At 34.6% G+C, this 27,472-nt stretch overlaps 4 protein-coding genes, 1 long non-coding RNA gene and 1 pseudogene across 6 annotated transcripts; 3 read left to right on the forward strand and 3 right to left on the reverse strand.

Moving 5' to 3' along the window:
* The first annotated feature begins 2,221 nt into the window (after positions 1–2,221).
* Positions 2,222–3,165, forward strand: LOC129899844 (late embryogenesis abundant protein At5g17165-like). The gene is made up of 2 exons (XM_055974853.1): positions 2,222–2,424; positions 2,649–3,165. The coding sequence occupies exons 1-2, from the start codon at positions 2,309–2,311 to the stop codon at positions 2,905–2,907; spliced, it is 375 nt and encodes a 124-aa protein (XP_055830828.1). The 5' UTR covers positions 2,222–2,308; the 3' UTR covers positions 2,908–3,165.
* A 1,475-nt stretch (positions 3,166–4,640) lies between these two features.
* LOC129901734 (UDP-glycosyltransferase 73C3-like) lies at positions 4,641–6,271 on the reverse strand (annotated as a pseudogene).
* Positions 6,272–6,562: 291 nt separating this feature from the next.
* Positions 6,563–8,408, reverse strand: LOC129901735 (UDP-glycosyltransferase 73C3-like). The gene has a single exon (XM_055976993.1). The coding sequence runs from the start codon at positions 8,219–8,221 to the stop codon at positions 6,740–6,742; it is 1,482 nt and encodes a 493-aa protein (XP_055832968.1). The 5' UTR covers positions 8,222–8,408; the 3' UTR covers positions 6,563–6,739.
* A 642-nt stretch (positions 8,409–9,050) lies between these two features.
* LOC129899356 (UDP-glycosyltransferase 73C3-like) lies at positions 9,051–10,876 on the reverse strand. The gene has a single exon (XM_055974297.1). The coding sequence runs from the start codon at positions 10,773–10,775 to the stop codon at positions 9,258–9,260; it is 1,518 nt and encodes a 505-aa protein (XP_055830272.1). The 5' UTR covers positions 10,776–10,876; the 3' UTR covers positions 9,051–9,257.
* A 6,906-nt stretch (positions 10,877–17,782) lies between these two features.
* Positions 17,783–19,593, forward strand: LOC129900237 (uncharacterized). Its single transcript, XR_008769586.1, has 2 exons — positions 17,783–18,050; positions 19,301–19,593. It is a non-coding gene; the product is annotated as an uncharacterized LOC129900237 (long non-coding RNA).
* Positions 19,594–20,188: 595 nt separating this feature from the next.
* On the forward strand, positions 20,189–27,390 carry LOC129900236 (aluminum-activated malate transporter 4-like). 2 transcript variants are annotated; one of them, XM_055975160.1, is made up of 6 exons: positions 20,189–20,716; positions 21,381–21,518; positions 21,822–22,085; positions 22,181–22,317; positions 25,821–25,967; positions 26,230–27,390. In XM_055975160.1, exons 1-6 carry the CDS (start codon positions 20,353–20,355, stop codon positions 26,884–26,886), a joined length of 1,707 nt encoding a protein of 568 aa, XP_055831135.1. In that variant the 5' UTR covers positions 20,189–20,352; the 3' UTR covers positions 26,887–27,390. The 2 variants fall into 2 exon arrangements, with proteins under 2 accessions (XP_055831135.1, XP_055831136.1); XM_055975161.1 differs by having other exon boundaries at positions 20,189–20,533.
* Positions 27,391–27,472: the final 82 nt, after the last annotated feature.

Genomic DNA, 27,472 nt, shown 5'->3' on the forward strand with positions numbered 1-27,472 from the left:
ATTTTTTTTATGAATACCTAAATTTTAATTTTAAATATTAATTTAATCAAATTCAATTTAGCACTAAAAATTAGTAATTATGAAAAGATGAAAATTGACAACTATTTTGAGATGGAGTGACGGATTAAAGCTTAGAACTTAATCCACTTTTTTTTTGTACTTGTAACTCATACAAACATGAATATTGACGTATGCTTCACCAATTTATTTTGAAATAATTAAAGCCGCAAGAAGAAGAAGAGGAGGAGACGTTAACGGAACCAACGTGTTAGTGATTGTACACGGAGATTATGGGTGACTTTAATTTCCATGAGTAATCAACATTAATAATATACTTTTCAAAAGAAAAAATATTACTAACATTTTATTGCTACATCATGGCAATCCCTGTTAATTGTTGTAGATTTAATTCTATGTTACGTTGTTATACGATTTTAATTAAAATGATTAAGCATGAATATTGCGTTAAACTAACGGAATGCCTAACTTGGTGATTGTGGACCAAAGAAGAGAAAATGGCGTGATGGGAAAAAACTACTCCTCTTCTGTCACACTCCAAAGCTCAAATATTATTGAGCACATACAAAAATATGCATAAAATTTTGGAAAAATTCATACATTTTAATAAAATAATATATTTTCATAAGACTCCTATATAAATATGTGGTCCCATTAATATTATAAATTAGTAATTTTTTAAAAGTACAAATATATCTTAGATAATTTAGTGAAATATGATTCTATATTTTATTTTTTTTGTTAAAATTTATAGTTAGTTGAAGCTCATCTCTAACCTTCCTTATTGCATCCAAAAGTTTCGGTGTTGTCACACCTATAAATCTTTTTGAGTGTATGTGGAATGATCTCTTTTGTACTCACATAATACTTTATGTAATTGATCTGTCATTATTGATTCTGTGACAACTTTTAAATGAGAAATCATATTTGGATATGGTTTCAAGAATTTTCCTACGTGCTTATATAATTTATCCTCTAACCATCATACATTGAATGTTTTTAGTAAATATACAATGAATAAATTTGATTATTACAAAAATGATCATTATGTATAATGAATTTCTTTTTACTATAAATCATTGAATTCTTGAATTTATTTTACAATGAATCATTTCACAAAAAATATATTACAATGAATCATACACATACATTGTACTTTATATATAATGAATTTATTTTTTATATGAATTCAATAAATATGATACATAAATTAGTAAGATACAATAGTTTTGATATAATCAATTAACCTTCATTGAATCTCAAAACACTCTACTTCTATAAAATAATAATATTTCATGGCCCCATTTATATTGATCAGTGAAGTCTTTCTGTATGTGAATTTATGTAGTATGTTTTATATAATATTTTTTTTCTCTATATTTTTTTTCAACATATTTGTCTTAGGTGTCTTATATATATATACATATATCCTTTCTTCAAAAGCTAATTACCAATCTAGAATCTTGTCGTCTTTCATGAGTTTGTCGTGTGCATCAAACTAATTAAATTTATTCGATCTGTATTTCAAAGAACAGAAAAATAGTAACCAAAAATAAATTGGATAGGATAGAAATATAATTGAGCTCTCTGAATTTATAATGTGTCATTAAGGAAATTATTTCTCTTAATATATTTGAGATAATGAAATATATTCTACTAAGATAAACTGATTTACTCACTAATATAGCGGTGTCATAAACTTTGGTGAGCAGTGAACTCACTCAACAATAATAAATCATATAAGATTTTTTTTAAAAAGCTCAAGAAGAAGAGTAGAACATCAGAAAAAATTGTATATCAAAAATGAGAGAAAAGCCCTTTAATTATAATGAACAAAGGATAGTATGAACATGTGTTATTGTGTCTTATCAGAAAAGCCATAGCTTATCGAAAAAGTCACAAATCATTCAATATGAAAAGATGCTATATTCAAATTGCATTTTTCTCTTGATGCTTTTTCGCGAAAAAAATCATTGTTCATTCACACCTTTTAAAATCCAACATAAATATTTCATTTAATTAATTTATGTATTTTTATCTCGATTTAATATTATTATACTATTAAAATGATCCTAAATTAACACGGTCACCCACTTTGGTAAGTTTTTTTTTTTCCTATGAAGACGTAGACATAGATTCCATTCTCTCTGGTGTTGTCACTATTATAAATAAGGGTAACAGATCGGCATAACGTATACTTTGCTCTTCTTATTAATTAGCTGATCATTTGCTTATAATTACTGTTTAAAACTCCCTTCTTTTTCAGAAAAAAAAATCGTACTGCGTTTGTATGGCCACTAATTTACAGAAGGGTGGAGTGGTGAGCTTGGCGAAGCGATTTGTGAACCATATCAGTTATTCAAGTGCTCGAAATTCTGCGAACTCATCTCGTGGCCTCTCTGGCAGGTATATATATAGTTTGAACTTTGAACATAGGCGGAGTCTGAATTTATGGATTCTAAATTCTTGATAGCTTGCTGGATTTTGGATAACTTAATTATATGTATTGAGTGAATTTCTTATCACAAATATATAATTTTGACCAAATTTACTTAGTTCTAGTCAAACCTGTAACTTTCTCTCTGGCTCCGCCAGTGGGAATTAATTTTTTTGGTGTATGTGTGGTGCAGGAGGGCGGTGCACATGTCAGTGTATGAAAAGAATCCAGAGGAATATGTGTCGTTGCGGGTACCTGATGAAATAGTCGAGACAGAATCAGACGAGTACTGGACTCCTCATCCCCAAACTGGGGTATTTGGGCCAGGTACTAATCACATCATAAACTATGGTGAATATGGTTCCCATTTCTCCACCGTAGATTCTGTGTTGGAACAAAAGACATTCTTTCGCGATCTTGAGGATCTGGAGAAGCCAATTTACCCAAATTAAGTTTCACAAAATATTTAAGTACAACAGAAAATATATACTACTAATAGCAAAGGTGAAAGCTAAGAGGTGTTTGTTGTGTTCGAGACTTCTAGCTACGAGTACGTTAGTTAATTAATGGAAGTACAATATGGAGTGTGTATATAAATATATACATATAGAGAGAGTGAGAATAAAACTAGCCACTGTATGCTGGCTGCTTTTAAATGATGATCATATGGTGTGGTGTAATATTGATAATCAAACTTCTTTATAATATCATTGTTTGTTCAAAAAAAATTTAAATTATTATAGCAAAATGCTATTACAGAATATATAATATAACATAGGATTAAAAGTCATGTTCTGAAAATAACTCTATTGTTATAATTAAATATTTTTATTTAAAGAATGACCGTTATAACAAGAAATTGTGGCTATGGTTTGCATGGTTCATCATGGAGCATTTATTTTCCTTCACTAGAAGAAATAAGAAATTGTGAGTTCGAGTTACCAACGAAACAAAAGGGATTGGAAGTCCTACAAAGGGGTAAAAAATAATATATTTTTTTACAAAAAGAAATAAATGTTGATTGTTATATATTTGGAGAGAGAGGAACTGTAGAGTCTTTCAGAACAAAAGACAGTGATTATACTATATGATTAAGTTAATTGTTCAAGAGATTCATGCTAGAGTTGTTAAGAATATTAGAACTACGATTTACTGATTCATCAACAAGCTAAGGTTAAAGTTGGATTACCCAATCAGCTAACTGAGTCACTAAAATTCATAAGTATTTTTGCTTGTTTAGACACGACATTTAAAATAATCGGAGAGATGAAATATCCAACAACTTATCGTGTTCATGTATTGTCAAAGTCTACTTTTAGTAATAAAATTATTTATTTATCAAAAAATAAATAAATTTAACTCACCAGTTGAGCGAAATTAATTGAAATTGGTAAAATTAGTTCATAAAATTATGAGCAGCCTAATCCACTTAAGTTTGGATGGTTTAATAACTTGCTTATTTTGTCAACTTAAATTGCACATTTCAATCCAGGAAGACAATTTACATGCACGATTTTATAGGAAATCACTTTTCACAGAAAATGTATCATACCTACTAGGGGGTGTACATGAACCGGGTTGGTTCGGATTTTTTTACAAACCAAACCAAATCATTTGTATTGGGTTATTAAATCTATAAACCAAACCAAACCAATAAAAATCGGGTTTTTCGATATCAATTTTTCTCGGGTTTTTCGGATTTCTCGGGTTTTTCATAATATCTAATAAAAAGCACAGAAAAGTGCTTTTTAAAAAGAGTTCTAGTACAAAATATCAACATATAAGATGGAGGCAGAACATTGTTTGAAGTTTTAACTTTATAATATAACTTTATAAGATGGGCTTTTTTTGTATATTATTTAGATGAGCTTCTCAAGTCCAAATCTAAATGTAAGAAATAAAACAAAAATTATGAAAAATTTTAAAAAAATATTTATAAATTACATTTTAATAAATATTTTTATGTATAACATAATTTAAAAGTAGTAAATCTATAATCGGGTCGGTTTGGGTTCGGTTTGACTTTTTTTGGTTTAAACCAAACCAACTCTACAATGGTCGGGTTTTTTTTCCATACACTAAACCAAGTCAAACCAAACCACTAGTCGGGTTTTTTTTCCGTTTGGTTCGATTTATCGATTTGGTGCGGTTTATCGATTTGTCCAGGCCTAATACCTACCTTTACCAAACACACTCAAAACCACAAACATGAAACATAAATAACATTTTCTAATCAAACAAGTGCATTTTTAGCTGATTGTTTCAGTTGGAATTCTTGTATTTCCTTGATTAAAAGTGTCATATTGAGGTGAGAAGATCCACCACCTTCTACAGCCCTTTTTGCCATTTCTCCAAGTTCCTTAGCTCTTTTTCTAATCTCGTTTCCTTCTTTCTCCTTGTCCATCACCTTTTTTATGGCATCCGTTACTACTTTGTTGCTCACTTGGACTTCAAACTTCTCTTCTTCCCCCAAATGCACAATTGTCTGAGATTCAACACCCGCAGCTATCTTCAATACATGTAGTAATAACTTCTCATTAAGAAACTGCTCGGCGAATAAAGGCCATGTGATCATAGGCACACCAGCACTAATCCCTTCAACAGTTGAATTCCAACCACAATGAGTCAATAACCCACCAATTGCAGGGTGTGATAGAATTAGTACTTGTGGTGCCCAGCCACGTATCAAAAGCCCTCTTTCTTTTGTTCTTTCCTCAAATCCATTTTTCGATATCCAGTCCTCTATTCGAGCTTGTCCTTCCCCTGTTTTTATGACTAAAATGAATGGATAGCCTAATGCGTCCAGTCCTAAAGCCAGCTCCACAAATTGTACAACTGTAATACGACCGAGGCTCCCAAAACATGCATACACAACAGTCTCAGGCTGCCAAGAATCAAGCCATTTCTTCAAACTGTCCTCTTTGTCAAACGAGCCCTTATTCCCTCTCTGAACTTTATCTAGATTGTCATTGTTACAGAGAGACAGAGGTCCAATACACCAAACTCTACCATCTTGAAGTTTTCTGAATTCATCAACGTACCTCGGTTCCAACTCCTCAAAAGTATTGATTACAACCCCATAGGCTCTTTTTTCAGCTTCTCTTATTTTGTCACGAATATTTTGTATGTAAATTGTCCTTCCTGGATTGAAATGTGTAGGCAGCTGAGCTTTAGTGACTTCAATTCTATCTGGCAAATCAGGTATGACAAAAGTCCCTGATTCAGGAATTTTGTTTTGATCCTTCAAGATGTACAAGTTATGCTTACACATTTGGTTGAAACAACTCCTTCCATCAAAAACAATTCTTGGAATCTGGAACTTATCAGCTGTATCAGCTGTCCAAGCAACATACGCATCAGAAATAATGCAACTCGGTTTAGGCTTCATCTCTTGAAGTACTTTTTCAGCTTGTTCTTGTAACATATCGATTGCAGCAAAGAACTGTCTTCGATAGTTCAGACCGGGCACATCATTATGGTTTTAGCACCCCTCTGGCAGTCCTGCTTCCTTACCTCTAAACAGGAGCTCCACTACCCGAATAAGGAGTCCAGAAGTAATGGCACGATCAATTGCTGCAGTGAATCTGGCGGCATTTAGAGCTGTCGTGACTAACGTGACTGTCACGCCTTGCTGTGCTAATAATTTGGCCATGTCCACCAGGGGTATGAGGTGACTGGTAGAAAGTAAAGGTATCATAACAAAGTTTAGCTCTGCTAATGCTGTCATCTTTACTCAGTAAGAACTGAATATGTTAAATGATTCAGTTGCAAATGAAGATAGAAATTCTACACCTCAATAAACTGACAGGAATAGACGTAAACTGCACATATTGTGTCATTTAGACGCTCATGACATAATAAAGTTTGGAGGAAAATAAAAAATAAGAAAAAGACAGCACAATAATTGTCAGGATTTGGTGTCACATGTGTAGTGGAGGAGGTGAGAGCGGTACATTTCATTTTACAAGTGGGCTTGCTATATTAAATTGTGTCCTCCCCTATTTTTTATGGATATGACAGCTAATCAATTTTGTCTACATTATTACAACATGCGTATATATAGTATAGCCACATTTAAGTCGAGATATTATAATTGGAAGGCCGATTTACAAATATGATCTTTCGTTGCTATCATCGTGTATGCTTCTTTTCTGTTTTCTGAAGCTGGTTGTTAAACAACATAAACTGGTTTGTTAAAATTACTGCATTGAACATAGTCTGATATATATAATTCACAAAGATGAAACAAAGAAGTACATTCCATACTACTTGTGCATTTTCATTTTACGATTTGTTGAGATGGAATTCTTGTATTTCTTTGATTAGAATTGTTAAACTGAGATGAGAAGATCCATTATTTTCTAGTGCCTTTATTGCAATTTGTCCAAGTTCTTTGGCTCTTTTTCTCCTGTCATTTCCTTCTTTCTCTTTGTTCATCACTTTCTTAATGGCTTTAGTCACTTCTTTTTTGTTCACTTGGACTTGAGGTTTCACTTCCTCTCCCAAATGCATAACTCCTTGAGATCCAACACTCTCACCTGTTTTTAAGACATGAACTAAGAATCTCTCGTTCAGAAACTGCTCAGAAAATAAAGGCCAAGTGATCATAGGCATACTAGCAGTGATCCCCTCGAGGGTTGAATTCCAACCACAATGAGTCAAGAACCCTCCAATCGCAGGGTGTGATAGGATCAATACTTGTAGTGCCCAGCCACGGATCAAAAACCCTCTTTCTTTTGTTCTTTTCTCAAATCCATTTTCCGATATCCAGTCCTCTATTGGTGCTTGTCCTTCCCCTGCTTTTATGACTAAAATAAATGGACAATCTGATTCTTCCAGGCCTAAAGCTAGTTCTACAAATTGTACAATCGTAATACGTCCCAGGCTCCCAAGACATGCATACACAACAGTCTCAGGCTGCCAAGAATCAAGCCATTTCTTCAAACAGTCTTCTTTGTCAAATGACACCTTATTCCCTCTCTGAGCTTTATCTGGATTGTCATTGTTACAGAGAGACAAAGGTCCAATACACCAAACTCTACCATTTTTAAGTTTTCTGAATTCATCAATGTACCTCGGTTCTAACTCCTCAAAAGTATTGATTACAACCCCATAGGCTCTTGTTTCAGCTGCTCGTATTTTGTCTGGAATATCTTGTATGCAAAGCGTTCCTGGATTGAATGCTCCAGGCAGCTGAGCTTTGGTTACTTCAATTCTATCAGGCAAATCAGGGATGAAAAAAGGCACCGATTCAGGAATATTGCGTTGATCTTTCATGATATGCAAATTATGCATACATAATTGGGTGAAACAACTCATTCCATCAAAAATGATTCTAGGGATCTGAAACTTCTCAGCTGTCTCAGCTGTCCAAGCAATATGAGTATCACAAATAATGCAACTTGGCTTAGGCTTCATCTCTTGAAGCAAATTTTCAGCTTGGTCTTGTAGCATATCAATGGCAGCAAAGAAATTTCTTCGGAAGGCTAGAGCGGGCAGAACATCTGCACTTTCACATCCTTCTGGCAGTCCAGCTTCCTTGGCAGGGAACTGGAGTTCAAGTACCCGGATGAGAAGTCCAGAACCGATGGCACGATCAATTACTGCAGTGAATCGGATAGCATTGAGTGGCGTCATGACTAAAGTGACCGTCACGCCTCTCCGTGCTAACAATTTTGCCATGTCCACCATGGGTATGATGTGACTTGCAGCAAGTAAAGGTATCAAAACAAAGTTTAACTCTGGCTCTGTAATCATCTTTAGCATGAAGTAAGAGCTATAGTGTTTTATATTATATAAGTAGTGTTAGTACTTTTTAAGGTTATGATGTAAGGGCTTACATTTGCATTAAATTAATTTGCACTAAATTAATCTTGTATCCTCAAGTGTAGCAGTCCATTACGGCACTTTGAGCAATTACACAAGTAATTAAGAAATTCTGACCATATGCAACTCGACATTTCATGTGTACATAATAGCTAATCAATTTTGTCATTGAAGTGTAAGCTGACGTTCACATTCATCGTCCAATAAAAGATCAACTTTTGTAAGATAAACTTTAGGCATAATACATAAATATGCTCTTTGACTTGGATTCAACTGACATCTATGTCCTCTAACTTTGGGTGTGTACAAGTAGACACTCATATTTGCATAAAATTGAACAAGTGGACACACGTGTTCTATGTTCAAGTTTTGAATAGTTAAAGTGTCTATTTGTGCACTAGTAAAGTTATAAGTCATGGTTGTTTGATGAAGCCTAGTTAAGAGTTATATTTATGTATTATGCCTAAACTTGAAGTTGGATAACTTTTATATGACAAAAAAAATACTAAAAAATGATTTTTGTATGACAAACTTTAATTTGGAGGACTTTTACGTGATAAAAATAGAAAAGTGATTTTGGTGTGATAAATTCAAAGTTTGATGACCGCTGTGAAATTTTCTTAATTGAGATATGTTGTAGTGTGTGTTCTATAAAAATTCTTTTGGCCAGGCACATTATGAGCAACAGTTCCTTTTATGTGGCAAATACAGTAACCAATCACTCAATTAAAGTATACTTTATATAGAACTCACTGTTGAGAGTTGAAACTGGCAAAGTTAAGTTCATCTATAATTGTTCGTGTACCTCATAGTCACAGACAAAAGTGCAAACATGAACAAAAATAATGGTAAATCATAGTAGTTCAGTTGGTTGACTATCTGAATTTTCACCTTGCTGGTAAGAGCTCGATTCTCCGCCTTATAATCCCATCCCCAACTCCCTTTCCCCTACCCCTAATTTTAAGAAAAGAAAAAATCATAGTACATTGCATACTTGTGCATATTCATTGTAAGCTGATTGGTTAAGTTGAAATTCTTGTACTTCTTTGATTAGAAGTGTCAAACTGAGGTGAGAAGATCCACCTTCTTCTATAGATCTTTTTGCCATTTCTCCAACTTCTTTGGCTCTTTTTCTCCCATTATTTCCTTCTTTCTCTTTGCCCATCACTTCTTTTATGGCTTTAGTCACTTCTTCTTTGCTCACTTGGACTTTATATTTCTCTTCCTCGCCTAAATGCACGACTTCCTGAGATCCAACACTGATGCCCGTCTTCAAGACATTTACTAAGAATCTCTCATTTAAGAACTGCTCCGCGAATAAAGGCCAAGTGATCATAGGCACACCAGCACTAATTCCCTCAAGGGTCGAATTCCAACCACAATGAGTCAAGAATCCACCAATTGCAGGGTGCGATAGAATTAGTACTTGTGGTGCCCAACCGCGGATCAAAAACCCTCTTTCTTTTGTTCTTTCTTCAAATCCATTTTCCGTTATCCAGTCCTCTATTGGTGCTTGTCCTTCCCCTGCTTTTATGACTAAAATAAATGGACAACCTGATTCTTCCAGGCCTAATGCTAGTTCTACAAATTGTACAATCGTAATACGTCCCAGGCTCCCAAGACATGCATACACAACAGTCTCAGGCTGCCAAGAATCAAGCCATTTCTTCAAACTGTCCTCTTCATCAAATGGCGCCTTATTCCCTCTCTGCGTTTTATCTAGACTGTCCTTGTTACAAAGGGACAAAGGTCCAATACACCAAACTCTACCATTTTTAAGTTTTTTAAATTCATCAACGTACCTTTGTTCCAATCCCTCGAAAGTATTGATTAAAACCCCATATGCACTTGTTTCAGCTGCTCGTATCTTGTCTCGGATATCTTGTACACAAAGTGTTGCTGGATTGAATGCTCCAGGCAGCTGAACTTTAGTTACTTCAATTCTATCAGGCAAATCAGGGATGACAAAATGCCCTGATTCGGGAATTCTGTTTTGATCCTTCATTATGTACAAATTATGCATACATAATTGGTTGAAACAACTCATTCCATCAAAAATGATTCTCGGAATCTGAAACTTACCAGCTGTCTCAGCTGTCCAAGCAATATGTGTATCAGAAATAATGCAACTCGGCTTAGGCTTCATCTCTTGAAGCAATTTTTCGGCTTGGTCTTGTAGCATATCAATTGCAGTAAAGAAATTTCTTCGATAAGCTAAACCGGGCAGAACATCCACGCTTTCACATCCTTCTGGCAATCCCGCTTCCTTGGCTGGAAATCGGAGTTCAAGTACTCGAATGAGGAGTCCAGAACCGATGGCTCTATCAATTACTGCAGTGAATCGGATAGCATTGAAGGGTGTCATGACTAAAGTAACAGTCACGCCTCTTTGTGCTAACAATTTGGCCATGTCCACCATGGGTATGATGTGACTTGCAGCAAGCAAAGGTATCAAAACAAAGTTTAGCTCTTCTAATCTCAACTCTGAAGCCATTTTTACTAAGAACTGAACTAAAATCTTTAGTGTTTAGTTGCAAATGAAGAAAGAAGAGAGGTGTTTTTGTATTACTCTCTACGTGATTGGAATTTCGAGAGTTTTTCTTTTATAGTTTTTAAACATATAAGTATAAATTTTATTTTAAGAAAACGTAAAGCTTTTATGTTTGAGTCCATAATCAAAATTTAAAAGTTTGAATCTCAAAATTTTATCTGTGGCACATAAATTAGAATAGAAAAAATATTTTCTCTGTTTAAAAAAGATTGACGTAGTTTGACTTGATATGAATTTTAAAAAAATAAAAAAGACTTTTGAGTTTTGTGATTTTAAATTAAAATTATGTTAAATATATTAAAATATTCTTTAATCTTATGTCGTAAAAAATAAAAATAAAAATATTATTAAAAAAGAAAAAGAGTCCTTTTTTAAAAAACAAATTTAAAAAAAAATTAAATCATTTTTTATAAAAAGAATGGATGGAGTATATAATAACTAGTGCTAGTACTATTTTTTTCTTCTTTTTTTTCCCCGTATTTTGAAGGATTTATAGTGTTTTCATACTGAATGACTTGAACTCAGAACCTACTAATTATGGGTGAAGGTGATTAACCAACTGAACCATCTTCACTTGCCTAGTACTATTTGTTTAGGTTATGATGTAAGGGCTTACATGTACACTACTTTTGTTACGTTTAAAATGTGGTCGAATCTTTGTCGTATTGTCTTGTAGCCTCACGTGTAGCGTAGGTATCCATTACGGCACTTTGATCAACTATATATTCATGTAGTCCACAAATTCTGACCATATGCAACTCCATATTTCATGTGATAAGTCAGGTTTCTGTTTTTATGTGCACATGATACCTACTCGATTTTAATTGTTGGTGAAATTACAAGATATATCAAATTCACATTATAAAAAGGCTTATTTAACTATCATTTTGATGATTTGATAAAAAATATTTATTCTAACAACTATGAAATTTAAAACTCTATATTAAAAAAAGGAAAATAGTGAATTTAGCTGCAATGTGTGCACGTGTATGAATGAAAATAGTGAGGCAAAATATAATGTTAAAATGTTAGTTCAGTGGAATAGCTATCTAAACTGTAAAAAAATGATTCTCCTGTAGTTTTATTCTTAAATTTCTCTTTTTCTATTTTTGGTTTAATAAAATTTAAAATAAAATAAAATATACGTATCAATTATCAAATGAAAAAAATAAATATATAAATAATTGGGTAAATAAAATTCATGATTAAAAAAAAAGATTTGAAAGAATTTTTTTTAAAAAAGCAAAAGGAATGAAATGGAGAAGAGGAGGGTTGAGGAGGAAAGGAGAGGAGAAAGAAATAATATAGATGAGAGACGTAGGACCACATATTTTTTAATTCGAAAAATAATCCCTCACATACCAACTCTCTTTTTTTTATCTGTTTTTTCCCCAAAATAAAGGTTTTTTATTTATTAAAATCTCAAAATAACAAACTCATTTGTATTACGAAAAGTAATAGTGGATGTCCATTTTTATGGATCCACTAGGTAAGCTGCTCAACTTGCTTTCTTTTTTATGGCTATAAAAATAGTTATTCTTGGTCATTTTTTGGAATGTAAGAACACACAAAAAATACAAAATACATTACAAAATTCTCTCATCTTCTCCTTTCTTTTTTTCTTACTCTCTCCTTATTTTGTAGGTTAGTTTATTTTATAAGACATTATCAGTAAAAGCTTTCATCGCTTTGAGCTATATTTTTAAGAAGGTAACAAAAGGGGTAAAAAATTTATTTTCTTAAAAATATCTAATAGTTCTAAATTTGAATTTGTTGCTCTTGACATATCTGAAAAGGCTACTCATCATGGAAACTAGATGCCGAAATACATCTAGAATCGATGGGTCCAACAAACAACATTAAAGATGACAATATGACATCTAATCAAGACCGTGCCAAAGCCATGATATTTCTCCGCCAGCATCTTGACGAGGAATTAAAATTATAGTACCTTACATTAAAGGATCCCCTTAAATTGTGGAAGAATTTAAAAGAAAAATATGACCACCTAAAGTTGGTCATCCTTCCACAGACACGTCATGATTGGCTAAATCTGAGATTAATTAATTTTAAATATATAACTGAATATAATTCTGTCTTGTTTAAAATTATAGTTCAGTTAAATTTATGGGGAGAAGAAATCACTAAGCAAGATAAACTTAAAAAAACATACTTCATATTTCCACCCGCGAATATGGTCCTGCAGCAGCAATATCGCGAAAAGGAGTTTAAAAATATTCTAAATTACTTTCTCACCTTCTGATTGTTGAACGCTAAAATGAACTATAAATGAAAAATCATGATAGTCGGCCCGTTGGTTCTTTGCCACTCCTTGAAGTGAATTAGGTAAATTATAACCAACGAGAAATAGGTCATGGCCCCAATCGTGGTCGTGGTCATGGTCGAAAAAGAAATCATAATCATGATGCTCGGCTGACACCGACAAATGATCAGCAGTACAAAAAGAAGAGTGAAAAGCCAGAAGCTTTACCAAAGAAAAATTCAGAAAGTATGTCATAGATGTGGAGGTATAAGGCACTGGTCACGGACATGCCGGTCATCAAAACACTTGATTCAGGTATATCAGGCATCCTTGAAAAGCGCAGAAAATAATCCAAAGACAAACTTTATCTCTGAAGATAATATTGAGCCTATGCATCTGGATGTAGCTGATTTTTTTAATTTTTCAAAAGACAATATGAATATTGATAAGCCTAATAATATTAAAATAATTTCCTTTTTATTTTTCTATACTAAATAATGTGTTTGTATTTGTTTAATCCATGTAAATAAATAAAATTTGTATAATGGACCATATTTTAATTATAATATTTATTTTATTTCTTTTTGAAGAAAAATATGGATATGCCTCAAATTTTATTTGGATCAATGATCAATCATGAGGATATTTTTGTAATTGATAGTGGAACAACTCATGCCATTTTTAAAGAAGAGAAATATCTTTTCAACTTGCTTAAAAGAAAAATAAATGTTACTACAATTCCTGGTAATTCAAAAATGATAGAATGCTCTAGAAGAGCTACTATATTTCTGCCTAAGAGGACAAAAATTATTATAGAAGATGCCTTATTCTCTTCTAAATCCCAACAAACTTGTTAAGTTTTAAAGATATCTGTAGAAATGGATATCATGAATACTGAATATTTTGGTATAAACAAGAGTGTCTCAGGCCAGAAATATATTTTGGAAAAATTATCAACTTTGTCATCTGGCCTATATTAAGCAAAAATTAGTTCAATTGAAGCACATTTGATCATAAATCAGGAGTTTACTGATTTAAATACATTTGTGCTATGACATGATCGAATAGGTCATCCAAGATCAATAATGATGAGACGAATCCTTGAAAATTCAACTTGACATCCGTTAAAGAACCAAAAGATTTTTACGAATGATGAATTTTCATGTGCTGCTTGTTATCAAGGCAAATTAATTGCCAGACCATCAACCTTGAAGGTTGACACCGAATCTCCTAGCTTTTTAGAGTGTATATATGGAGATATATGTGGACTTATTTATCCACCTAGTGGATTTTTTAGATATTTTATGGTCCTAATAGATCCATCGTCTAGATGGTCTTATGTGTGTCTCTTATCATCTCGCAATCTGGCATTTGCGAAGTTGTTAGCACATATAATAAGATTAAGGGTGCAATTCCCAAATTATCCAATTAAGGTCATTCGCCTTGATAATACTGGAGAATTTACATCCTAAACTTTTGATGATTATTGCTTATCAATTGGGATAAAATTGAACATCTTGTTTCTCATGTTCATACTCAAAATGGCCTTGCAGAGTCATTTATTAAGCGCCTACAATTGATATCAAGACCTCTACTAATGAAAACAAAATTGTCAATTACTGTTTGGAGTCATGCTATCTTACATGCAACAGAATTTGTAAGTCTCAGATCGACACATTATAATAAATATTCTCATTCACAATTAGTATTTGGTCATGAGCCAAATATAGCCCATCTATGAATTTTTGGTTGTGCAGTATATGTGAATATAGCACCACCACAACGTACAAAAATAGGCCATCAACGAAGGTTGGACATCTATGTTGGGTTTGACATACCCTCTATAATTCGATACCTTAAATCGTTGACTGAAGACTTATTCACTCCTCGATTTGCAAATTTTCGATTTGATGAAACAACTTTTCAGCCATAAGGGGGAAAGAAAAAGGAACCCGTAAGAGAAATTGTGTGGAAAGTTTCATCACTATCTCATTTTGATCCATGTAATCGCACATGTGAGCAAGAGGTCCGAAGATCATCCATTTACAGAAAATAGCAAATCAAATGCCAGATGCATTTATTGATTTAAAATGGAAAACTAAGTCATATATCTCTACAGTGAATGTGTCTATCTGAATTGATGTCTCAAAAGGACTATCTACTAGTATCATAGTTTCTGAATCTCAAACACACCTGAAACATGGTAGATCATTGGGTTCAAAGGATAAAAATCTTAGAAATAGAAGCGTGAAAAATAATAAAGATGATACTACACAAGAACCTCCAAAAGAAGGTCAAGATTTGAGTAATCCTGATATTCCTGAAGAAATCAGTGAATCCGAGATTCAAGTGAATGAAGAACTTTCAATAAGTTCTATCGGTGATGAGATAAATTTAAATTGATCAAATATTACGGTGGATAATATTTTTGCATATAATGTTGTACTTAACCTCATCCAAGATAATGAAAGTCTTGAGCCTAAATCCATCGAAGAATATCGACGTAGATGTGATTGGCCAGAATGGCAAAAGACAATTCAATCAGAATTAGACTCACTTGCTAAACGTGAGGTTTTTAGACTTGTAGTCCAAACCCCTGAAGGTGTAAAACCAGTTGGCTATAAATGAATTTTTGTGTGAAAACAAAATGAGAGAAATGAAATTGTAAGATACAAAGCACACATTGTTGCACAAGGATTTTCTCAAAGACCTGGGGTCAACTATGAAGAAACATATTCATCTATTGTGGATGGAATAACATTTCGATATCTCATCAGTTTAGCTATACATAAAAAATTTGAAATACATCTAATGAATGTAGTTACAACCTACCTTTATGGTTCACTTGATAATGAAATTTACATGAAAATCCAGAAGGATTAAAATTTTATGAATCATGTACTAAGTCTCGGGAGATGTACTCAATGAAACTGCAAAGATCATTATATGATCTGAAACAATCAGGGTGTATGTGGTATAATTGCCTTAGTGAGTACTTGATAAATGATGTTATTTTCCTATGTGTTTTATTAAAAAAATAGAATCAGAGTTTGTCATACTCGTCATTTATGTTGATGACATAAATCTCATTGGAACCCCTGAAAAGGTACAAAAGACGATTGAATATTTAAAGAAAGAATTTGAGATGAAAGATCTTGGAAAGACAAAACTTTATCTGGGTCTGCAAATTGAATATTTAGCAAATGGGGTATTTGTCCACCAATCTTCCTATACTGAGAAAATCTTAAAATGATTTTACATGGACAAAACACATCTATTAAGTATTCCAATGGTTTTTCAATCACTTGAAGTGGAAAAAGATCCATTTTGACCTCTGGAATAGGATGAAGAACTTCGTGGTCCTGAAGTACCATATCTCAGTGCTTTTCGCTGCAAGTTTTATCCGCCTCATGGTATCCAAGTTGAAAGAGATAAATTGAACAAGTATTTTCATTTTCCCCCTCAAAACTAAAAACTACAAACACTACTAGAACGGCACGACAACAATACCATAACAGATATACTTACCGACAAGAGAGAGCGAGACTGTATCTTGCTAACGCAACCAGACCTGATATAACATTTTTGTTAATTTGCTGGCAAGGTATATCTCATCCCCAACTGGAAGGCATTGGAATGGTATCAAGCATATTTTGTGATACCTAAAGGATACCATTGATATGAGTTTGTTTTATACTAACAAAGGTTGTGCAGACCTTATTGGTTATGTAGATGCAGGTTATTTATCAGACCCACATAAAGCTCGATCTCAGACATGCTATCTATATACACACAGAGGAACTTCTATATCATGACGATCTACAAAGCAGTCTATTGTTGCTACTTTTTCAAATCATGCTGAAATAATAGCAATTTATGAAGCAAGTAGAAAATGTGTGTGGTTGAGATCGATGATACAGTTCATTTAAGAAAGATGCGGCCTAGAAAATGATGTCAAAGTAACCATAATTATATTCGTAGACAATGCTACGTGCATACCTTAATTGAAAGGTGGTTTCATAAAAAAAAGGAGACAGAACGAAACATATTTCATCAAAATTATTCTTCACACATGATCTTCAAAAGAATGGTGATATTGATGTACAACAAGTTCGTTCAAGTGATAATCTTGTAAATTTATTCACAAAGGCATCACCAACATCAACTTTTGAGAAGCTAAGATATAAGGTTGGAATGCGTCGTCTTCAAAATATCAAATAAAGTTTTCATCAGGGGGAATAAAATACGCGTTGTACTCTTTTTCCCTTAACCAAGGTTTTGTCCCATCGGGTTTTTCCTAATAAGGTTTTTAATTAGGCAACACTCAAAGCATATTAGCAGATGTGTGTACTCTTTTTCCTTCATTAGCCTTTTTTCCATTGGGTTTTTCCTAATAAGATATTAACGAGGCACAACATCCATAGATGTTCAAGATAACTATGTATATTTGTTGTTTCACTAAAATTTCTTTTTCCACGTGGACATCCAATGGAGAGTATTATGAAAAGTAGTAGTGGATGCCCATTTTTATGGACCCACTAGGCAAGCTGCTCAACTTGTTTTCTTTTTTATGGCTATAAAAATGGCCATTCTTTGGAACGCAAGAACAAACAAAAAATACAAAATACATTGCAAAATTCTCTCATCTTGTCATTTCTTTTTCTCTTACTTTCTCCTTCCTATTTTTCTAAGTTAGTTTATTTTATAACAATTTGAACGTATTACCCAAATCCAATCTCCTTCCCTTCCTCCTTCACAGTGTTGGTGCCTTAGCTATCAAAAGTACTCTTCCCCAGCTCACTCTTGTACCTCTTCCTTCCAAATGTGACTTTCTTGTTCCTTTTCTTTCTGGTACTGAATGTTTGTGATATTAGCTGTGTATTCCTTTTCCATGGGATGTATCCTCTTTGTTTTGCTGATGGATCCTGTTTAATAGCTTGAAACTTCTTCACTAGGTACGTATTCACTGTTATTCTGTTGAACCTTGAGCTCTTCTTTCCCCTCGATTTCTTGTAGGTGGTGGTGATATGGATTGCATGACTCAGACCCTCTCATGTGAAAAACTTTATGTTTTAGCCTCCCCTGTCCCATTATCCTTTCTCTGGTGATATTCTTAAATATGGGCTCTCCAACTTATCACTGTTGATAATCTTCCGTCCTGCTACATCCATGCTGCTAAAATTTGTAAATCTACATCCCACCTTGTCAATAGCTCTGTTAGCTAGATAGTCAACTAACTGATTTCCCTCCCTTAATATGTGCTGAAACAAATGATGCTTTTGATGCATGCTAGCTTTAATTTCTGCTACCATACCTGATATACTCCATGGCACTGCCCATTTATCCTCTAGAATTTTTAACATTAGCATGATTACTTGGTTGTGTTATGCTTGCTTACTGTGCTTACAAGCTTCTAGGATAGCTCTGGCTTCTGCAACTATATTATATGTATTATCTATTATATCACATTTGGCAAACAGAAGATCTCCTTTTTCATCTCTCAAACGGTAAGCAAAGGAATGTAATCCTGGGTTCCCCCTTGAGGCTCCATCTGTATTGTATTTAATCCATCCTTCTGGTGGAAATTCCCACAGTACCTTTGTCCACTTCACTTAGGAACATCTTTTTCCAGAAAGTTTAAAATTTCTGGCCAAATGTCAAGGCATGTCAAGTGTGGTTTCCTCACTTGAATGAGCATCTGCACGTGTCTAGTTACATTATGAATGATCCTTGGCTCTGATGTATCCTTTCCTTCATGCTTCTTTCTATTCCGTCTTCTCCATAATTCCCGTATAATAAAGCTTGGCATCGCTCTATAGTATGGTCTCTTTTCCTTGTTGACTTTTGATCCCCACCATAGCATAATGACTTCTCTTAATTGCCTCCCTGTCATAGTTAAACCTGCAAAAGAACAAAAGTAGGACCAGGTCCTGTTAGCCGTGGATGATTTTAGGAATACATGTGGCAATGTATTCTTTTCAGGATTTTCGCAATACCAACATTTGGATGGTCCATGCAATCCCCACCTCACATACCAACTCATACTGCCTCTCACGTCATAATTTTTTTCCTCTTTAAGGCTTGTCCATGCATTTTACTATACAGACGTTATGTTATATATATATATATATATATATATATATATATATATATATATATATATATATATACTGTATACATGTACTGTAACGACTCTGGGCTACAGTAACTCAAGTTCATGGTGCATAAATGCCTGTTGCGCGTGACATGCCATCTGTAGATCTTGTCAAGGTTATTGAAAAGATGAAGTCATGCAATATCTATGACAAGCTACATGTGGAGCGGATGAATGAGCGTTACATTGGTGCTAGGATGAAGAGGCTGAGAAGGAGGGTAAGTAGTGAGGTTTATCCAGTTGATATACCTGTCTGTCCCATGTTTTTGAGTTCTATTAAGTTGATTAGTGAATTCTCTTCAAATTTAGCTATTATAGCATTCAATTTCAGCTGATTGCGTCCATTTGTTACTTTGTTGATGAGATTTTAAGAATGTTTAAAATTATTTCCCAATGTTGTTACTTTGTTGATGGGCTTCCTCTGTCCCCATTAAAAATGCAATTATTAACTTAAAGTTGTCGAACAGTACGCTTTTGCTCCTTATCAAGTATATCAAGTGTAAGTTAATTGAGGCATCGAAATAACAACTCCTTTTTGTTGTTCTAAAATATCATCCTCAAGTCTTTAAAGAATAAAGTGCAAAAGCTATCACAGCAGATTTGGATGTTTTCAATCGGAAAGATATTCGACAGAAGAGCTTCTACAAGGCAGAGTCAGGAATTCAAATAAGATAATTGAAACAAAATAAATTATGCCAATGAGATTTAACAATTTATTTATATATATATTTGATTTTTTAAAGTTTTATTCCACAATGACAATAATTGATCTCAATTATTAACAAAGGACATATATAAATCATTTCCCTATTTTAGGGATAAATTTGACCATTTAAGAATTGGTAATACAATTGGCGGAGTTGATCATTAGAAGGAAACTATCATGACTGACGGTTGCTAAATATCATTCTCTCTTCAATCTATCTTATAAAGGAAAAATCATGCAAAAAATTTCCATCAAATTAATCATTGCTTCGTGAATAGCCTGGATATTTAATTCTATCTCTTTTTCTTCCATTTGAAGAAAGGAAGAATCCCAAAGAATCATTTGTCTTGTTGTTTCTATGAAAATTGATCCCAAATAACAGCCATTGTAGGGAGAAATGGCGGGGACCAATGTGGATATTGGGCCATTGAGCCAAAACTTTGGCGAAACGAGCAAAGAGAGATTGCTTCCCAAAAATTCAGAGTATGGATTGGATGCATCATTTTTCATCGAACGCGAAGGATTTTGGCGTCGATTCTGCAATCGAATTAATGAATTATGCAGTAACGTTAAACAAGGTTCGATCAATGCAATTGAGATGGGTCGTAAGGATCCTCGGAAGTTCATTTTTGCTGTTAAAATGGGTTCAGCTCTTTCCCTTGTTTCGGTTATCATTTTCTTTAAAGAGCCCTTATCCTATATTGGTACATATTCCATTTGGGCCATCCTCACTGTTGTCGTTGTATTCGAGTTCAGCATAGGTATGCTAACAATTTTGTTTCATATTCAAATTATTTTGTATTTGGATGAAATGGGCTTGAGTGGCGTGGAATGCTGATTACTAGAGAGGACTGTTCCCAATTAGTTTGGTATTGAGGCGTAGAAGAGGTATGGTAAATGTGGTCGTGTTCCAGTAATTAGAGGCAAATGAACCTAAATAGAGCCAAATGATGATTCACATGGCCAACCTGAACTACTTGGGATTGAGATCCAAATAAAGATGTTAAATATCGTCATGTTTAATTATTTAGTATTAAATGGAATGAGCATGAGTAGAACGGAATAGTTAATGGGGATTCATATTGATTATGGTATATAATATATAGTCAGTCGTATTCAAATTATTTAGTATTGGTATGAACCAAGTCCTGATAAGAGCAGAGTGTTTATGGATTTATACGAATAATCCCAAATACGGATGACCCTAACTGGTTTTGGATTGAGCCATGGCTAATTTATTGATCATGTTTACACAGGGGTAGTAAACAGTTATCAAGAAACTGACGAGGCACTTTAACTGTTCATTGTTCTTTTACATTAATCTATGTTTATATTTTTAATTTTGACTAGTAACATTTGTCTATTTTTAGTGGATGAGTGTTCCTGGATGATATCCATAATCTAATTGATTTACCAAAATGCTAGGTGCGACACTTAACAAAGGATTCAACAGGGCTTTGGGGACATTGTCTGCCGCAGGACTAGCTGTGGGCATTGCTGAATTGTCTGTTATGGCTGGAAAATGGCAGGAGGTTGTGATTGTGGTCAGCATTTTTATTGCAGGTCTCGTTTGAATTCTAGTATTTCACATCAAGAATATCCTTGAAATTTTACTTTTGCTTTATTCGTGATGTGTGAGAAACTTCAAGCACATGGGGTACAATTTTATTTCAAAACTTAGCAGTTGAACTTTTGAAGTGTCAGTCATTCTATTCATTTAAGAAGAGTCATTTTTAGACAAAACTATTAACTGAGGACATTTTTATTCAATTTCGCATAACCTGTTACTTCCTCTCCAAAGTAACACCTCTGTCTCCTTGTACTTGTGTGCAGCTTTGGTCTTATTACTTTTCTCTTTTGATTCAGGATTTTTTGCAACTTATTTGAAATTGTATCCTGCAATGAAGCAATATGAATATGGATTTCGGGTGTTCTTGTTGACATATTGTATTGTACTGGTATCGGGAACTTCACATTTTCTTCACGCAGCTGTTTCACGATTGTTGCTAATTGGGGTTGGTGCTGGTGTCTGTCTGCTTATAAACGTTGGCCTCTACCCTATTTGGGCTGGTGAAGATTTGCACAAATTGGTGGTAAAGAATTTTAAGCGTGTTTCTACCTCTTTGGAAGGTGAGGATTTCCTCTATTCTTCTTCTTTAATTTGAGTTTGAATTTGCTATCTCCAGGCTACTGCTGAACTGAATATCTGTGACTCTTCTTTTTAGGTTGTGTTAATGGCTATTTGCAATGTCTTGAATATGATAGGATACCGTCAAAAATTCTTGTTTACCAGGCCTCTGATGACCCTGTGTATAGCGGATACAGGGCCGCTTTGGAGTCAACAAGCCAAGAGGATTCTCTGGTACACATATTTCATTGATGCTTTATGGTATTTCATTCTTTCTTTTCAAATTGAATGTCCTATTTGAAGTGTTATGAACGTTAAAGGTGATAACTGAAAGTTCTGTGTAATTTTAAATGATATAGCATGTGGCGACCATTGGTAATGTCACGCTCCGAGAGGGTACCCTAGACGTAACCGGCACTCAGAAACCATTTCTGGCTCCCAAGCGAACCACATAGCCTGATCACACATCCGTTCATTCATTCAATCAGCGGAAAGTTTAAAAATGAAGAATAATTTAGCGGGCCACTCAAATCACCCATCTAACTCAAAGAATAAAGGTCATGGGCCGACAGATCAACTAAAATATTTGTCATTAAAAAAAATAGTTTGACAAGAATAACTCAAGGATAGAAATACTCAATCGACTCATTACTATCTAGTCTATGAAGCCTCTATCACTACTATCTAATTGGTGCCAATGACATGTTCATGGCTACCTCAAATCAAAATAAAAAGGGCTAACTCGATGCAAGAATACACAGATGGTGTCCTCTGAATGTAGGGGAGGACTCACCAATACGCTGAGTGCGAATAGATCCCCAATGATGCTCCTATTGACGATCTCTTAAACCTGTCTCTGCATCATGAAACGATGCAGGTCCAAATGGGCGTCAGTACGTGGAATGTACGAGTATGTAATATGGCAGAATGAAACATACCTCAAGGAAAAGTAGCAACGGTCCAAATATCTCAAATCAGAAAGATAAGAGAGACTCAACAAGGCGTCATAAGTCTAAAGTAATAATACATTTTTTTAGACAAAGACCACTCATATACCATACAGTCCAATCCAATCATACACAATACAGTTCAATCAAATCATTTACAATTCGACCCCTTTCAATCATGTACAATCCGATTATATACACTCAACTCAACAATCAACTCAATAATCAAATCCAATCTAGTCACAAACCATTCTATTCAATCCAATCACAAGGCACCTACTCCAGTCCAACCATATACAATCTACTCAACATTCAACTCAACAATCAGCTCAAAGGACTCAACTCAGTAAATATGTAACAACTCACTCAAGCGTCCTAAGTCTAACAAGAAATAGTTTAGACAGGACTAACTCATAAGCATATAGCAACTCACTCAACTCAACTACCTCAGAGTACTATCAAGACCTAAATGGGAGTTTCTCTTAACCGACAACCATCACTTATGAGCCAGTGAAAGTACAACAAACCGACGTTGTTGCCGCGTCCGTTCATACTTTGCCAGGGTATGAACGAATTAACCAATCATGGATCCAATCCAACCAAGTCCTATAATGTCAGGACAAATCTCTCGGGGAAGCATCTGACTTTAACGGTTCAATCCCCCCTACGTTTGGCAACATAGGTATTGGGTTCGAGTATGGACTATACTCTTGCCCAATTCGGTGCTCGATACTCCTCCCATGACTCCATGCTCATAAAAATCCTCCAATCATCTCAAACAAGCCCTCACGGCTAGTTTCATGTGGTACATTGCTACCTCATCAACTCTGTTCTCATTTCAACTCAATCAAGCCTCATTGGACCTTCTTTCAAATCGACTCATCTCAAATCATCAAACTCTTCTCTTTAAAAATTTATACAACCTCAACTCAATGAATGCAGAAAATATTATGTACATTAAAATATAATTTCAACTCTTCAACTCAAACTCAAAATAGATACTTTAATGTAAAAATACTCAACTCATTTAAAGGCTCCTCATACTCAACTCATACTTAAACTCCTTTCTGAATCAAAGATGAAACTAATAATTCTTTAGACTCAAAATAGTGTATAAGTAGGTTATGCAAAAAGGTTCACAAATAATTTATTTAAAGCTCCTCCTCAAAAGATCATTTATTTTCAAAATATTCCTAAGACTCCAATCCACTTCATCACATAACATCTTCATCAATATAGTATCATTTACATCATCATCAAACATTATCATCACATCATTGTCAAGTATCATCATCACATCAATCATCAAACATCTACTCCAAAATCCTTATTTTTGTCCTATGTTCATTTTATAGAAGCAAAGGGACATTCTTAACTAATCAATTCATTCTTTTCATTCCAATCAATACATATATATACACACAACTATCCATCTCAACCTCAAGACATTTATGACAAGAAATCTCATCTTGGGTTCATGTGAATGAAGCATGAACCCATACTCTCAACAAAACTCAACTCAAGAATATCGTCAATACCTATAAATCTATATACAAAGATACATTTGTAGTTAATAATATGAAAAATAACTATTTAGCAACTCAAGTCATTAAAATCATCAAGCAACCATTTGTATCTAAAAACATTCCATAGTTTAGGGAAAACTTTCAAGAAAACCTTTCTAGAAGGTGCAACTCTTTCACAACTCCTAACCAACACATCTATGGGCATATGGAAGAACTCAATCCATATTTTAGGTTAGCCTTACATACCTTGTTTGAAGACTTTGAAGGAACTTGATGTTAGGTCTTCAATGGAAGGCTTGAATTCTTGAAGCTCTTGAACCCTTCTTGTTGGAAATGGAGAAGAAGAAGAAGAGAGAGAGAGAGAAGCTCCTAGGGCTTTTAGAGAGAGAGTGGGGGCTGAAAATATGATCTCAAAATAGTCTAGGGTGATACATATATAATTTGGGTAAGTTCCCAAATTACCCCTCCTCAAAAGTTCTGAAAATAGGCTAAAAATGCACCTGGCGTGATAGTGGCGCGTCGCGACATTGCAGCGCCAGATCAATTACGCCAAAAACCTACACACCTCGCAGTGGCGCGCCGCGCCAGAGACCAAACTACTGAGGCATGTTTCTGGCGCGATAGTGGCGCGTCGCGCCCTTACAGCGCCAAGGACAAAATTTCTGGGTTCTTGAAAATTGGCTGAAAAACCCTGCACAACTTTTAGCGGCGCGTCGCGCCAGGGGCCAAACTACTGAGGCATGTTCCTGGCGCGATAGTGGCGCGTCGCGCCCTTACAGCGCCAAGCCCAGATTTCCAATAGTTGAACCTCAGGCCTGAAAATCTCTACTGTGCTCGTTCATCTTAGGATCGCCATATCTTTCGACTCCGAACTCCAAAATTTACATTCTTGGTGGCGTTGGAAAGAAGACTCGACGACCATTAATCTAATAGGTCGCAGGGCACCCAGATCATCATATATCAAAAGATAGGGTCGTTAGAAGTCAACCCCTCATGCAAACTCCTCCTCAAACTTAGCCACGACGAACCTTTTGGCTTGATTTGGTCCTAGGGGTCCTTCATGACCCCACATCACCTCTAACGCTCTTTAATTACTTAGGAACTCATCCTAACTCATGTGAAAAATTTCAAGTCCTCCGGTCCGAGTCTACACTCACGTGAAGAAATGTTCGAATCTTAGCGAAAAAAATTTCCGGGGTGTCACAGGTAACTTTTGGGATATTACACTTTCTTTTTTTACTAATTTTCAATATTCCTGGTGCAGCTAGCTTTTGCTGTATGGGAACCCCCTCATGGACGTTACAAGATGTTTAACTATCCGTGGGCTGAGTATGTTAAAGTCAGTGGTGCGCTGAGGCATTGCGCTTTCATGGTCATGGCTATGCATAGCTGTATTCTTTCAGAAATACAGGTAAAGCTTCACACTTCAATTCCTGCTGCATAACACTACGTACATCAAACTCTCTTCCTATAGGTGCTGTCCTTTTTACTGCCAACACAATCTACACTGTCCAGTTTCCTATGGCTATGCATAGCTGTATTCTAATTATAGATCCTTCGGAATATATAAACGTAAAAAATGCCAGCCTACTCATTGAGTACTCTTAGAAAATGATTAATGACTTTAGGCTTCATGGTTCCATATTAATTTATGCAATTTTTCCTTATTGTAGGCATCATCTGATTTGAGACAGATCTTTTGCAAGGAGATCCAGAGAGTTGGAGTTGAAGGAGCTAAAGTGATACGACATCTTGGAGACAAAGTAGAAAAAATGGAGAAACTTAGCCCTAGGGACCTTCTCGAAGAAGTTCATGAGGCTGCCGAGGATCTACAACTGTTGATTGACCAAAAATCTTATCTTTTGGTTCAGGTGGAGAACTGGGAAAATACAAAACAACATAACCAGTTTGAAGATCCTGAACGTATTCAGGAACTGAAAGACAATGAACCTAAAGGCATGGTGATAAACTCCCTTAGTGAAGCAACTCTTAATCTAAGGTCAGCTCATACATTGAAACACATGGATACTTATAATCCAAATTCTAGTATGAATATTTCTGCTGCACAATTGTGCTCCTCTGGAGATGTGTTCAATCAGATGGTGTGGCCTTCACGGCTTTCAATTCTTGGAGATGTGATTTTAAATGAACGTGAAGTACGTACATTTGAAAGTGCATGTCCATTGTCATTGGCGAATTTCACTTCCTTGTTAATTGAGTTTGTTGCAAGACTCCAAAATCTTGTAAATGCATTTCAACAGCTTAGTGAGAAGGCAAAATTTAAGGAACCCGTAGATGCAGCTGGTGCAGAGGAGGTGGTTAATTTCTAGAAATTAAGTCGATCTCTTTTTAAGAAAATTCAGTGTCATAAGTTCTATTTGTGCTAATGCTCATCATGAAGAAGATGATATAAGCAGCACATCACTTATGTAAGTATTTACTCAGTATGAAAACTATTCTTAGGAAGCTTGAAGATACATTTTATTTAGGAGATGACAACAAGTAGTACAGTAGATTTCTATGAGATGTCGAGAAAGTGGATTTTTCGTCTGCAGCAAGGCGAGGAATTCCAGAGTTTGAGATCACAGAAAACGAACCTGCTCAACCAAACAAGTAAATTCGTGTAGATATGATTATAGTACTAATGCAGCTAGACATGAGACCTGGCTTCTTTTTCCAGATTCCAAAGAGTTATTTTCTTGTATATTATTAAAGCTGTCAGGCTTTGATGAATTTTGAGGAACATTATCTGGAAACTGATGTGTTGTTATACATGAATTGCAGATAGGTTTATTTGTCTTTGTAATGGTTTAACATTGAATTGTTTATCAGATATTCACCTGAATGTTTCGAGACCCTTTAGGAATTTGGAACATCTTATAAAATTGGAGGGATCCTCCATCTAACATAAGCAAA

This window comes from Solanum dulcamara, chromosome 8 (assembly GCF_947179165.1).
Source record: "Solanum dulcamara chromosome 8, daSolDulc1.2, whole genome shotgun sequence".
NCBI lineage: Eukaryota > Viridiplantae > Streptophyta > Magnoliopsida > Solanales > Solanaceae > Solanum > Solanum dulcamara.